The sequence below is a fragment of the Sinocyclocheilus anshuiensis genome, unplaced genomic scaffold (genome assembly GCF_001515605.1).
Source record: "Sinocyclocheilus anshuiensis isolate Anshui unplaced genomic scaffold, SAMN03320099.WGS_v1.1 scaffold54, whole genome shotgun sequence".
NCBI classification, from domain to species: Eukaryota; Metazoa; Chordata; class Actinopteri; order Cypriniformes; family Cyprinidae; genus Sinocyclocheilus; species Sinocyclocheilus anshuiensis.
In genome coordinates, this window is record NW_015547654.1 from 78924 (window position 1) to 95048 (window position 16125).

Sequence of the window (16125 nt, forward strand, 5' to 3'; positions counted from 1 at the left end):
CCAGCTAGAGTTGTGGAGTTGCGTCAGACTGTTAATACTGTTCAAACCTGTGAGCTCAGGGCTTAGGTGAGAGCCAAAGTGACTCTGACATTTCATTCCTCAGCATGCGGGAGCTGATAGTGCTGCCCTCCCCTTCAGCACACCCTTGAACTCCTCTGACTTCTGAAGGAGAAGGAAACTATTACAATGAATCAGTTGGAGCCATCCCAAAGGACCAGGCCCTGTGACTAGGGCGGTCTGGTGGATTGAGTCTAAGATTGACTGGTCCACTTGACGTCACACTCAATGAAAGCCCCATTGCCCCTCCAGGCATCATTCATTATGCTGTGAAGTTTCAATTTCTATCTAGCCAATGCAATTACTGGCCAACTGCAGGGGCTTTGACGGTACTCTGAAGCTTCAAACAGTGGCTCTCATTCAAAGCAACCATTCCACTCGAGTAGTGTTTGTATTAAAGCAGCATAGCTGCCTCAGGGTGAAAGCCCGGGTTTCATTTTCACCTTGACTGCTGCTGTTTATGAACACAATAATGGCACCTTCCGTTTTTATAGCGCTCTCCCATACTTTAATTTCCCACGCAGCCATTCTGATTTGATTCAAGCTTTTTTATAAAGCACTAATCTCGCATAAATCATCACAGAGCTCTCATTCCATAATCCTGCTTTGGTAATATCCCAGGGGGGAAAAATCTTTGAGGATCATTTATGAAGTGGCGAGATGAAGAGAAAGTCTCTCTCTTATCATTCGTATGAGGGTAATCAGCCAACATCTCATCCACCTATATGCCATCTCTATGTGCGTAGCATTTTATGTGCTTGTAAGCCTAGTAAGAGGCTAATAGGAGTCAAGATCAAACCCTCCTAGACCCAGGCCACTATCATACCTGCTATGACTCAGGCCAATACACCTTGACGCTTGTCAGTCAAAGAGCCATTTTAATGAACTGAAAAAGAGAAATGCTGAATATATTGACTGTAAAGTGAGACCCAGATCCATTTACATGTATTCCTTTAGAAGACACTTTTATTCAAAGCGACTTCGACATGAGGGATACAACAAAGCAATTTCCTTGTGGGGAAAAAGGGAGATGAGAAGTTCCAGAACTGCTCAGAAAAGTAAAAAATGGGACACCATGAGACAAAAGAAAGAGAATAAAGTGAGTTTCTCTACAAGTAAGAAAGTTTCAAGAGTAACAATTGTAAGTTAAATGTTCACAGAATAATCTTTTTTGAAGAAAGACTTGGGATTCAGCTGTTCTGTTGAGAAGATCCAGACCTGATACCGTATAAAGGCCTACAGTAGACAGGAAGCTGACATTAAAGAACTAGCAGCGAAGGAAGCCAAATATGGTATTTCCTGCATGTGGGCCACTTGAACACACCTCAAAGACTACAGCCAATGTCCAACTGGCATGTATGTTCTACACATGCATGAAAGACAAAAGTTGTCTCCATACCAGCAGATGGCAGTAGTCTGGATTCATTGGTTAAAAAAGAGAAAACAGAAGAGCTAGGACTGCAAATATAAAAAAGTAAACAAAGCGTCATTGCTGACCATTTTCACGTCTATCTTGATCCTGATAGATGGGTTTGTATATAATTTCAAGCTGCAAATGTCATTGGCATTGTCAGCCCTGGGTCTTGGTTGTAACCTGACTTCTGTCACTTTTGTTTTTGTTCTTGTGCACTGGTTCTCTAAACTGAACAGCTGAACATGCTCCATTATCCAAACATGCTCAATTATCCAAAGACACCTCAAAAACTAGGCCGACAGATGCTCAGTGACAGCCCATTATAAAACCCAAACCAGACTGAGACGTAATGAAGAAGTAATGAGAACCTGAAAAAGGGCCACCTTTATGTGATCTTAGGAGGTATCCAGACCAAGACCACATGTAACACAAACTAGTACAGCATAATGATATTCATTTTTGGTGGGGAACAGAGAGAATCACTTAAGGCTCTTGAGAATTTCAAAAGTTTTTTTTATTTTTTTTATTTCTGAATTAAGACCAGTGACTGGCTGGCAGGGGAATGCAGTGAAAGAAAACACAGCTATAAAAATGCCATTTTTAACCAACTGTTCACATTCACTTAAAATGTGTAGGTGTCCTGAGAGCCAAGCGCGTGCTTCTCTTGCTTGAGAATAATCGTCTGCTCTGCCAAGAGGTTCTTTCAGAGAGATGCATCATGAGGTAGCACCATTCGTTCCCAGCCATATCTGATGTGTCAGTGCATGAGAAGCCCACGTGAGGGCTGAAGCTGGCAAAGAAAGCAGACACGTGAGCCTCCTTAAAAGTTCATGCTCAAAGTCCCTGTTGGAGAGTCAGAAGTTCTCTTGAGACTCACATGCTGATCAACATTAATAAAGGGTGTAGTTGAGTCATGAGATACAGGTATTGCTGCTTTACCTGATAAATCAACTTTCTTCAGGTGGATTGGTGTGCAGCATTTGACAATATAAATCACTTTGTCTCATTTGTTTGTTCACAGCCAGCGAAAACTGCCATGACTTCCACCCGATGTTTTTCACCCACGACCGCTCGTTTGAGGAGTTCTTTTGCATCTGTATCCAACTACTCAACAAAACCTGGAAAGAGATGAGAGCCACTTCTGAAGACTTCAATAAGGTAAGAGCAACCCTTTTGATTGAGACCCCGCACCTCTGTTTAACTCAACATCGGTCACCCTTTACCTTACTTTGTTTTGCTCGTTCACTTTCTCTTGAGTGTTCTGTGTTATTCTCTCATCTTCCCCTCACATCTTCCTGGTCAACCAATATGGGTTTTTGATTTGCCGATGCTAGGGTTTCATGATACCAAAATTTTAGCAGTCAATACACCAGGATCCTTAAAATTTGATACCAGTTTCAAAACCATAGCATTATCTAGTATGCTAGTGAACACAGCCCTAAAATTTGACATTACTCAGACATTTACTCAGAGCTGAAAATAGAAAATGTTCTAATGCGGTGGCAGGTCTCTCACCATATTTTGAAATAGTTTATCAGCCAATCAAGCTTAGTTATTAGACAACTGGTCTATCACTACTTCACACTACTTGGAAAGGCAGGGCTCACTGAAGTTAGTGCTGGTGAAAATGATAGTTCCAGGCTCTTGACAGAGGCAAACTTTTTTCTGGTAAAAGAGGTGGATGAGATTTGCTAGGCTGTTGTTTGTGTAATTATGATAATCACACAGCAAACTTGTCCCCAAGTTGTAGCACAGGATAAAAGACCATCTCATGTAAAGCTGTATATTTGAGCTTAATTAAGATTCATGGACATGAAAACTCATTTTTAAAATATCTCCCTGGAGCATGTCTCTCTGGACACTGTGATTAAATTCATCATCCTTTGTTTTCTTATATGAGCAGCACATCTGAGAAAACCTGCTCGTTTTTGCCCCTCGTCTGTATTCCTGCCTCATTATAAATAGGCTTGCTGAAAATAGAGATAAAACTGCTGTTTAATCTGGTGATCAGAACTCCCAATTCTTTCTTTCTGACAGTTGTCTAACAGTGTGCACACATGGAAGTAGTCTTTGTCTTAAACTTTACTAGAGGGATGAAAAGTTGCCATCAGTATTGATTTGTTTCAGGTTCTTTTGATGGTAGCAAGAAGGTTGAGATGGTGAAATGCACAAATCAAAACTTTAGTCCCATCAAGCTCTTGTTTCATATAATGATTTGTGTATTAGTGATTCTTGCCTCTATTCCCTTGGAGCAAAATACAAATTTGGGGAAATACAAAGCAGTGGATCTCTAAATAACAATCCACATAAACATCAATTCTGACATGCATGGAGTAATAAGACCATCACTATCTTATCAATGGAACATCATCAGCAGAACGACTGTAATTCCTTCAATCATGGCAGTAGAAGTTCTCAATCCTTTTTCTCTTTAGAGAATAAAAAATGAGTGTAACACCTAAATCTCGACATCCATTGTATTTACTTGTCCTGTGTGGACACAATCCTGAATGAAGAAGATTAGACCCATCTCTCCACCCACCTTTTTGTGGGAGCTTAATACAGACTTAAAGAGTAATAACTCTGTTTCATTGCTCAGATGTCACCTTCCCAAGCTGATTTAACTTTAGCTTTGTATAGTATCTTACAATTTTAAGAGACAGTTGTTAATTACATGTTGGTCTTGTATCCTTCCAGAATAAATAAATAACTCTTTAAGCCTTTAATGCAATAGAATACTCATTTCTAGAAAAGGATCAACTTTATAATACATCCTCACTCCAGTTTCTATAAGAATATATAATGATCCCAGCCAGTTTTCTCAGAGGAGGCAAGCACAGCAGTGCTTTCCCCTAAAAAATTGTAGGAGGCAGCATCTTCTTTTGCCTCCCTTGAGCTCATTCTTGTTGAGCTCTTAAAGCATGGCTTGAAGCTAGTTTAACGTTTGCTTTTTTTTATTACATATGTATATACATTGAGTGAGAAATAATGTACAGAGAAAACTAAACAATTTTTTTTTTATTAAACAGTGGTTTACTGAACAAATTGCTCTTTCTTTAAATAAATTAAATTATAATTAAAAATAAAAATCTACCTCAGCTTATGCTAGGGAGGTCTTTTGCACTATTACAATTGTAACAATTAACAACAGAGCCCAAACTTAAATTTAATTACCATTTATTTTTAAATATAATAATCAACATTCATGTTAAAAAAAAAAATTGTATGCAGTCAGCACAAATAGCCTCGTGGGCAGTGTGCCGACATACAGTGCCGTTTTACTTAGGCGATCCGAGTTCGAATCCCGGCTCACGGACCTTTCCCGATCCCATTCCCTCTCTCTCTCCCCCACTTCACTTCCTGTCTAAATTACTGTCCTATCCTAATAAAAGGCAATAAACGCCAAAAGATATATCTTTAAAAAAATTGTATTCAAACATGTAAATTGCACATAATGCAGTTTTTAAATTAAATTATAAATTATAAAATTTCTATTTGTTACTGAAATATATTCATTTACACAGTGGCTGTCATAACTTGTTTCATAGCAGATTTATTTAAACATACATTAAATAAGTAAATAATTAAGACATCACTAACAGGTAAAGTAAAATATAATGACTGTCTAATATTTCCCGAAATGCTCTTCTCTAGACTTTTCTTCTCTAGACATTTCTCTAGTGAACTAACGAGCTGTGGATACTGATGACTTGCCTGAGGTAAATGAAATGCTGTGGTTGAAACACTGATTGAGCGATTACATGAGGCATGAGATGTTCATTCGTGTTTATTTTGCGTTAAAACTAGTAGTAAAGAGAAAGGGATGATCGCGCTCACTTGCGCTCCACGATGCAGTATGAAACGAGCTGTTTATACAGTGATCTGTCACGCCACATCAAAGAGTGTGAAAACAGCATTTATTGTTTGAATTTCCTGAAAAAAAATTGCCATTATTTGAAAGATAAGACTTAGTTTCTTATCAAAAGAAACAATATATAAAACTGGCAGTTCCCATAAATTTCCACCCGTGCAGTGGTTAAAACAATGCTGTATTTGTACAATACACATGCGTACCGAACCGGAAGACCCATACCGAAAGTTTTTGGTAAGAATATGTGTACCGTTACACCCCTAATATATATGCACACATGTAACTGACTGTGGGTTCTGGCACCCCTGTTCTGTAGATCCACTGTTTTCAGACGACTGCACCTCAGCATCCTCTGCCTCTTCTCACACATACTCACATCTACACACGTGGTCAGAATTGTTGGTACCCTTGGTAAATATGATCAAAGAAGGCTGTGAAAATAAATCTGCATTGTTAATCCTTTTGATCTTTTATTTTAAAAAATCACAAAAATCTAACCTTTCATTGGAGAATAAGAATTTAAAATGGGGGGGAAATATCATTATGAAATAAATGTTTTTTCTCAAATACACGTTGGACACAATTACTGGTACCCCTAGAAATTCTTATGAGTAAAATATATCTGAAATATATTCCCATTCATATTCACAATTTTGAGCACACCAGGGTGATTATGAACATGAAACTATCCAGCCATGGCTTCCTGTTTCACAGGAATATAAATAAGAGGGAAAACAAAGGCCAAATTCCAAATTAATCTCCCATCACAATGAGAAAAACCAAAGAATATATTTCTGATGTGCAGCAAAAGATAATTGAGCTTCACAAATTAGAAAGTGGCTTTAAGAAAAGAGCTAGAGCAGTGGTTGAAACACTGATTGAGCGATTACATGAGGCATGAGATGTTCATTCGTGTTTATTTTGCGTTAAAACTAGTAGTAAAGAGAAAGGGATGATCGCGCTCACTTGCGCTCCACGATGCAGTATGAAACGAGCTGTTTATACAGTGATCTGTCACGCCACATCAAAGAGTGTGAAAACAGCATTTATTGTTTGAATTTCCTGAAAAAAAATTGCCATTATTTGAAAGATAAGACTTAGTTTCTTATCAAAAGAAACAATATATAAAACTGGCAGTTCCCATAAATTTCCACTCGTGCAGTGGTTAAAACAATGCTGTATTTGTACAATACACATGCGTACCGAACCGGAAGACCCATGTTTTTGACCCGAAAGTTTTTGGTAAGAATATGTGTACCGTTACACCCCTAATATATATGCACACATGTAACTGACTGTGGGTTCTGGCACCCCTGTTCTGTAGATCCACTGTTTTCAGACGACTGCACCTCAGCATCCTCTGCCTCTTCTCACACATACTCACATCTACACACGTGGTCAGAATTGTTGGTACCCTTGGTAAATATGATCAAAGAAGGCTGTGAAAATAAATCTGCATTGTTAATCCAGCCATGGCTTCCTGTTTCACAGGAATATAAATAAGAGGGAAAACAAAGGCCAAATTCCAAATTAATCTCCCATCACAATGAGAAAAACCAAAGAATATATTTCTGATGTGCAGCAAAAAATAATTGAGCTTCACAAATCAGAAAGTGGTTTTAAGAAAAGAGCTAGAGCAGTGAAAATCCCCATTTCCAACATCAGGGCAATAATTAAGAAGTTCCAATCCACAGAAAATGTTATGAATCTGCCTGGAAGAGGACATGTGTCTATATCGTCCTAATGCACGGTGAGAAGGAGAGTTTGAGTGGCCAAAGACTCTTCAAGGATCACAGCTGGAGAATTCCAAAAAGAGGTTTAGGTCAGAAAACCTAAAAAAAATATATCAAACAGCACCTACATCACCACATGTTGTTTGGGAGGGCTTTAAGAAAAAAATAAAGAAAAGAAAATGCTTTCACCAAAAAACAATCTCCAGCATATTCAGTTGTCAGACACGACTGGAACTTCAAACGGGGCTAGCTTCTATGGTCAGATGTAACTAAAAAAATTGCTTTTTAGTGGCAAACCCTCAAGATGGGTTTGGTGAACACAGGGATAAAAAGTACCCCATGTGTACAATTAAATATATTGCTGTATTTTTAATGTTGTGGGCCTATATTTCTGCTGGAGGTCCTGGACATCTTGTTTAGATACATGGCATCATTATCAAATAGCCTACCAACAGATAAAAAATCAAAAAGTGACTGACTTCTTATAATGGGCCATGTTTGGATCTTCCAACCGGACAATAATCTAAAAACAAACCTTAAAAACAACACAAAAATGGGTCACTGGGCACAAAACCAAGCTTCTGCTATGGCCATTCCAGTTCCCTGACCTGCACCTTATAGAAAATGAGTGTGGTGAACTGAAGAGGAGAAGCACCGTCATGGAGCTGGGAATCTGAAGGATCTGGAGAGATTCTGGATGAAGGAATGGTCTCTGATCTCTTGTCAGGTGTTCTCTAACCTCATCAGGCATTATATGAGAAAACTCCTATACTATTTTGGCAAATGGAGGTTTCAAAAAGTATTGAATAAAAAGGTACTGTTAATTGTGACCAATGTGTATTAGAGAAAAACATTTATTTTATAATGATATTTCCCCCATTTTAAATTTGTATTCTCCAATGAAAGGTTAGATTTTTGTGAATGTTTTTAATAAAAAATCAAAAGGATTAACAATGCAGATTTATTTTCATAGCCTTCTTTGATCATATTTTCCAAGGGTACCAACAATTCTGACCATGTGTGTAATTTTTTTACGCACCTGCTATTTTTTCTCCTCCCCCACTGTCTCTCTCTCTCTCTCTCTCTCTCTCTCTCTCTCTCTTCATGATAGGCCTGTCACATCCTGTAAATATTGTCTGTCCATCTCTGTGTATGTGTGTGTGTGTTTGTGTGTGTGTGAGGTGTGGAGTCGAGAAGCGGGAGGCAGGTCTGCTCTCGACGATGCTCCTGGGGCAAAAAAAAATCTGACAGGCAGTGGTTTACCTGTTTCCATAGCAACCACATTCTAATTACTCCTGCTCCCGCTTCGCCACGACAGCATAGAACAGCTATTGTGTGCGTGTGTGTTTTGGTTCATAAACAGCTGTCTTCTCCACCCAATCATCTCTGACGAAGGCAGCTATGACACCTGACTTAAAATGGCCACTTCGGTGCATCCAAGCGCAGTAGTAGTGATGTAGTGACTCTGTTTAAGCTAGCACAAACCCGACCCCTCCCCCTTCCAATCTTTCTCTCTTCAGGCACCCTCCCTTGTATACAAACCATGTGATCCATATTGCTGGAACGCCATTGGCTGAAGCAACCGTGGCGTCTGGCCAATCAGGCTTAAGCGCTGAAATGGACATAAACTGAGCTGCTTGGAGATGCTTTCAGATTTTACAGTGCTAATAGGCATGAACGGCCAGACGAAAGCGACCCTTGTCTAAAGCTTGGTCTGTTTTCATCTGCACACACACACACAAAGCAACCCGGGAACCATCTGCCACCACTTTTTGTCATCCTTCTGGCCATCCGATTGTCCCTGCACTTGGTCAGGGTTCATCTCTGCTACACTGGGTTGGACCAACGTGGAGCCACGCTCCCAAACATGGAGGTGACAATGGCATGTGAGTATTGCTGTAGAGACCGTGATGTATGGAGGAATGAAAATGATGAAGGGGCGTTTGCAAATTTGCCTGGATGTTGTCGGGAAACGAGAGATGAAACAGGCGCACAGATGGGACAGGCTTTGTGCGAAGCTGCTTGTAGTAATCAGGTTAGAGGCAGATTTCAGCTAACGATTAAAGAGGAAGAGATCCAGAGCGAGCGCTCCAACCTGCGCTCTCCTCCGTAGTCCAGCCCCTCCTTGGGTACTTATTATGAATTAGCGCTTTAATGTGTCGTTTTTCCATCAGTCCTTTCTCCATGGCACATTGACCTCCAGCCGCTCTCGTTGATGTGTGGCTGTTTAAGTTAGCATTATTTGTGCATGCATCCCACGTGTAGGAAGATCAACACTGTCTGTTTGGCTTTTTTTGTTGCTGTTTTTACAGGGAAAGCTTGTATTGAGGTTAATCTCTTTTGTATACGGCCTTGTCCTTTGTGCTTTGTAGACGATCAAAAAGACAATAAATATCTCCTCACACTTTTGAATTCTGCGATGGGCTGTCAGCTAGCGCCTAACATTGATTGATTACGGTAATATCACAGGCAGCTTTTTTTCAAAGCATAAATCTGCAAGATCTCGTAAAGTGAATGATGTCTCGAGGTTTTGCTTGGTCGTGCTCAGCACTACTTCCCCTTGCAAAGCAAGATTTTGTTAAATAGAATTTTCTTTCCTTTCTTCATTCTTTCCTTTCCTTTTTTTTTCTTTATACTCTTCTACTTTCCATATTCCCTTTCCTTTATCCATTCTTCCTATCCTTCTTTATTCCCTTTCCCTTGTTTTTTCCTTCCCCCTTTTCCTTTCTTTCTGCCCTTCTTCATTGCTTCCTTCACTTCTTTCCCCTTTCCTTACTTCCCTCCTTTCCGTTCCTCCTTGTTTTCCCTTCCATGCTTACATTTATTCTTCCTATCCTTCTTCATTCCATTCTTTCCTTTCCTTCAGTTCTTTTTCTCTGTGTTTTTCTTTCTCACATACAAAACCAGCACTACTCTACGCTATGAGCTGAGTCTCCTGAGACCTTAATGCATTGCACGCTTTCAGCATGCTTCATGCTGGCCCTTGGTGAAAGAGTTACTTCTGTCTGCTCCTTTCAACGGTGTGGATGTGTGGCTGGATCCCAAGAGAACTGAGTGCCACCTGCTGAGTTCTCCAGGACCTGGGACCTGGGAAATTTTTGGGATGCTTTTCAAAGACCTGTTATGAAATGTTTCCTTGTCAGAGAGCATGGGCATGTCTAAACTTTGCGCAATTGGCTTTCTCTGCATCTGTGTGGTCATTCTCCATACTGTGACAACAATTGGAGGCTATGCACTTATGATGCAACCTAAAACAGGAGCCTGACAGATGTCATCACTCTACAGATGACTGCAGGTTGTATGGTCAAGCAGAGATGCTTAATATCCTGTTAAACCAGTAGGTGCCAGGCCATGCCTCCCAACACCTCAGCAAGCATCCAGCAACCTGCTCCACAACCCAATGTATCCCTAGCCAGGTCAGAAAGAGTGGAAGAGTTTCGATGGACCTACCTGCCTTTGGTTTCACATTAAATTTGCTCCATCTTTTTAGTTTTCATCATCCTTTCATCTCTGAGCAGAGTCTAACCAGAGCATCCTATTGCATGCAAGACTGTAGCTCTCTGTCTTGGCATGCATATGCATACACAGGTGTTTTATCCTTGTCTACTCCACTTGTTATTCATAGGCTTCCTCCCCACCAGTCTAACCAGAGCATCCTATTGCATGCAAGACTGTAGCTCTCTGTCTTGGCATGCATATGCATACACAGGTGTTTTATCCTTGTCTACTCTACTTGTTATTCATAAGCTTACCCCCAGCATTTATGAAAAAATGACTCCAGACTGTACTGCATCTAAATTCAACACTTGGTCTTTGTGGTCAGTGTTTCCAGCAAATGATTTTTCCGTTAATTATATCTATTTGTTTTCTTTGAAGTAATGCCCATTTCTTTGATGTGAATCATTATTAACTGTTATGAAAATCGTTAAGGGGGAGGAAATGGCATAATTAGCATGTCAATTGTGGAATGGATAAATGTCCCTTTTCCTTTTTGTGCCCGATTGCCCCATTGGGTCCACAGACAGTGCAGTGCAATATGCTTTCAGGCTTCTATTGTAAATTTGTTTTCTGTTCCTTTCCATTTGAGATTTTTTTTTGTTGAAGTTTATCATCTAAACACTATTTGGGTGATTGACAGGTTGTAAATGATGATTATCAAATCCTGCAGCTGTAGTAAAGATTTGAGTGTTGATGTGACTTCCTAGGCTAATTAAGCAGCTTTGACTTAGAAGAACTGTGTCAATAGGAAGGTTTTGAGTTTGATCCTAACACCATGTCCTAAGCAGACGTGACACTGCGACACACGATAAAAGGTATATTTTCCATGTTAATCAGAGTTTTTGTCATAACCAGCCACAATTGAGATACACAACAAGCAATGGAATTCTGTTTTAGACACTTTCTTTTTTTGGAAATGTCATGGCTGGAACAATAACATACACACTTTGGCAATGATAATAGGTACTTACTATGTACATTATTGGGTTTTAAAAGGGTCCGATGTTTGAATATCATGTTGCGTGACCTTTCTAGCCATACTGAAAGTGACTGTGAATAATTTAATTTAAAATAAACATGAATGTTGAACTGAACTGAACTCACAAGTGTGTGAACAGACAAGTGTATTCCATGACAAAGATTGCATCAGACACACAGTATGTATATGTAATAATGTTAAATTTGCTTAATATTTATGGATTAGATGATGTACTTCTCCATTTTTGAGTGACTATGGTTTTTGATTGATTTTGTTGCATCTTGTAGCCATGTTGTATTTGATATGGACAAACATATTGCAATCTTACCACATTGCATCAGGTTAGGATTGGTTTAGTGTAAAGTTGGATCGCAAGATTTGGCAAGTCTGCCGAGACAATGATGTGGCTGTTGCCACTGTTCGCTTTAGCAACGCATGCAGAATGTTTTAATAAGGCTGTTCCTGTGTATATTATGCATCAAATTGCATACAAAATGTCAGGATTATAAATAAAGATCATCCTTTTCTAAGCTTTGTTTACAGCAAAGCTGCTCATAAACTTATATGTGATTCATCTTCTTAAATCAATAAAAAACTAAATGGCCTTTGCATAATTACAGGTAGGAAATAAATACGACTATTAATTATGTGCTGGTGTGAAAAACAGAGAGGCATACATGTGAATTTATGGTGGATAGATGTGCGACGTTGTAATTAAAATAAGCCAGGAGTGATAAATCTCGCTGCCCTGATTAGGAGAAGAGTTTTGATTGGCTGTCTGGACGAGGGAGGTGAGCAAACTGCTGTAGCTGCAAAAAGGTGCTGGTAAACCAACTAGTGGACCACTACATGCTGCGATGTAATGGCTTTTTTTTTTTTTTTGCAGTGTGTCTGTGCACACTTAGGCCAGATAGACATCTTTGGGCATTACACATTTTTTACATCTTGATGCATAAGTATTGCAATCCATAAGCATTGCGTTAAGATGCAAGGTAAGGTTAAAAATAGTCCACCTTGAACAAAACACATGACTTTTTATGTTGGGTTAGTTCCTTTTGTTTCTGTCTGTTGATGGTTGTTTTTTCACATTTGGATGTGCATGGGTTTCAATGCACTGCTTATGATCTGACTGTAAAAAAAAAAAAAGACAGGAAAACCTAATGCTCACACTAAAAACATTTTTTCATTCATCCAATTAAAAAAATTTAGGGTAATGATTCACATCTATATTTTTTAACTTGAGCCAATGAAAAATAAATAACTTGCCCTAAACAATATTTTCTATGTCTATGAAAACTATAAAAAGAAATTTCTTTGAGATGAGAATTTTTGTTTTGATCAAATCTATATTTTTTTGTTTGGATTTGTTTAGGGCAAGTTATTTATTTTTCATTGGCTCAAGTTAAAAATGTGATGTCATATAGATGAATGAACATGATTTTTTTATCTGGAAACATTTCCATTACATTTTAACATAAAAAACATTTGAACATAAAACAGTTTATCTCAGAATCACAACAAACGGCATCAAAACTATATGGTTTTATTCCACTCCGAGTTCACAATATTGGCAGTACTGAATTTTAGGTGCTAACTCACCTTTTCCGAGGTTGAGCATTACCTGCTGAATAAAATATAAAGTGCTTTTCATACACTTAGTCCAGGTGCAGGGCATAAATCAGTCTGAATAAATGGACATAGAAGGCCTGAGATCAGTCGGTTCATCCATTACAAAGTTTTCTTCCAAGATGATTCCCACTCTAGATGGGTTAGATGTGAACTTTCTTGATCAACGCTGAGGATTCTTACTGGAGTCTGTCTTGTCATTAAGACGGCTTGAACATGCATTTTAGCCTGAGACTGGCCTGTGAATCTGGGGGATAATGTTTATATGTTAGCTGTGCTCTCTTTTCACAGTTATGAGGGCCATACTTGCACTTCCAAAGCATCTCTTCCATTTCTTCTTCCTTCCAAAACAAGATAGTCATTAAGAGGGATCTGAACCTAGATAGAACAGAAGTATATTCATCAGTTTTTGTATTTATACCGTTAATTAATTTAAAGGGGTCATATGATGCGATTTCAAGTTTTCCTTTCTCTTTGGAGTGTTACAAGCTGTTTGTAGTAAAATTAACTTACACTCCTCATAAACAACACCGAGTGCAAAAGAAAAAGGAAAAGACGAAAATAATCTCTGTCGAACTCGCTGGTCCGGGGTTCAGGCGCGGTTTTGTCTGCTGCAGGCGCGTGAGAAAACTAGCTAACGTTAGCTAACGGATGAGAAATGTCCCGTCGTTTAGACAAACAACAATTTTCGCCGATCACAAACAGTCTCTCGAGGAAAAGAAAGAGCGAAAAAAGGTAAATGGCGGAAAATAACGTCCATACACCTAACTTATCTATAAAAAGTTTCCACCTCATCCACAGCTCGTTGAATTCACACACAATCACACAGTGACAAAATGGTGTCGTTAACGGACTCGCAGCACCAGTGTGAGGAGGCGTGGTCATGATATAAACTTAATAATATGAGTTCATCTAACCTTGATATTTTACATTTGTCAAAACAAATATGTTTTAGTTGAGCTCTTAATGAAAAATATTTATATTTATCAATGTTTCGAACTAACAAAATATTACTTGAAAAATAAAACCAATAATGGTAAATTTAATTGAAAGACAAATGATTAATTGGATGAAGTACTGCTTGAAAAACTTTTTTCAGTGCATGTATCACTATTTGTCTTACTGATTCAAGTGACAGTCTAGTTAACAGTTGGTTTGTTTGTCTGTTTCTCGTCAATGTTTGGCTTGTGTACCACAGCCGTTTGCCTGGAATTGGTTTGGGATGCACCGAAATTAAAATTCTTGGCCGAAGCCGAACAAAATGAAACACTGGGCCGAATACTGAACACGGTTTTTCAAGTTTTTTCCCCCATGTATTTTGCCAATTTTTTTCACCATTGCATGAATTAAATAGCCAAAATGTGCTTTTTACTGTTTTGTCTTGCTTTTCAAAGAAAAAATCAATTAAAAACAAATTTAAAAATATTTAACACTGAACATTTTTTAACCTTCTAGCAAACATTATACCAACAAAGCACAATTTAACTTAAAATTAATAAGTTAGTAAACTAATATTTTTTTGGCCATCAGACCCCCTTCTTGAATCAGGCATGTATTTTTTTTTACTGCACAAATAAAAGCAGCCTTGCTGAGAAGAGACTTCTTTTAAAACATTAGAAAATATTACAGATCCCAATTTGAACACTGTGTGTGTGTGTTATAATACATGTATTAACTTTTTTTTTTCTTTTTTCAGAACAACAGTAAAATTACAATACTAACATTTATGAATGTTGATGGAGTTCTTGCTTTTTCTCAACTTTTATTTTGGCGGAAATGCGCAGGAAAACCTCAATGCTTCTTTTTGTTGACAACAGTAGATTTATAAATGAGTCTAATTACGAATACGTCGCAGGTATCGCTTTGTCACATGCCTTGTAAAAAACTGGTTCAGCGCAGATTTTCCTCGCGCTTTGGACTTTGAACCCTGGTTAACAAGCAGATAGCGCAGCGAGTTTGCTGTCAGAATACATGCATTTCGTGCGTGTTTTATTAAACATAACGTTCTGCAGTTTATTTACTAATTGTTTAAGACCATTTCGCGATTTCAATCATCATACAGTAACCAACAACAATCACCCCTCCCTCTTTTCATCGAAGACATGCGATGCAGTAGTAAACAGTCTCTCGCTGTCGGTGCTTGTAATGATTTTTGCGTCTTTCTCGGACAGTTTAAATGCTTCCACACTGCTGACATGTGTGCATATAGAGTGCGCGCCTATCACACCGTGTCTACACCGGACGCAAGCGGCGCGACAAAATACTATAGAACTCATTATAATCAGTGCTGTGATGCTGTCTGCGCGACATGACAAATCCCCGACAGAAAACTGCTGCCGCGTTCTATTTATGACGTATTGACACACATTTCAAATGATTTTCAATGGTCGCTTTGTCGTGTCCAGTGTAGACAGATATTTAGCTGTTGCTGCGCGGCGCGACAGGACGCATCACGTCGCGTCCGGTGTAAACACGTGGATGAATTCCAAACGGCTTTTTTGCGCCCTTGAAGGGCACTTCGGGAAGGGGACGCCATTTGTAGGGACGTTCCAAACGAAAGTGAACAAATTAATCCCTTCACGAAGTGCCCTTCCACGTATTGACACACATTTCAAATGATTTTTAATGGTCGCTTTATCGTGTCCAGTGTAGACAGATATTTAGCTGTTGCTGCGCGGCGCGACAGGACGCATCGCGTCGCGTCCGGTGTAAACACGTGGATGAATTCCAAACGGCTTTTTTGCGCCCTTGAAGGGCACTTCGGGAAGGGGACGCCATTTGTAGGGACGTTCCAAACGAAAGTGAACAAATGAATCCCTTCACAAAGGGCCCTTCCAGAAATCCATTAGCGAAGGGAACATGCGATGGTCACTTCCGTTTGTGATCATGTGATCTTCGGTTAGGAGATCTTGCGATGCTTTTTAAAGCAAAGTTGGGGTTGATTTTG

At 39.1% G+C, this 16125-nt stretch overlaps 1 protein-coding gene across 5 annotated transcripts in view; it reads left to right on the plus strand.

Annotated features, from left to right (window-relative positions):
- The window catches only part of LOC107702083 (engulfment and cell motility protein 1), a 74209-nt gene that overhangs the window by 46364 nt on the left and 11720 nt on the right, over window positions 1–16125 (plus strand). For all 5 annotated transcript variants that reach the window (XM_016504277.1, XM_016504280.1, XM_016504279.1 and 2 more), the window contains one exon: window positions 2493–2629. In XM_016504277.1, coding sequence (XP_016359763.1) covers window positions 2493–2629 — 137 coding nt within the window. The remainder of the gene's footprint in view (window positions 1–2492; window positions 2630–16125) is intronic.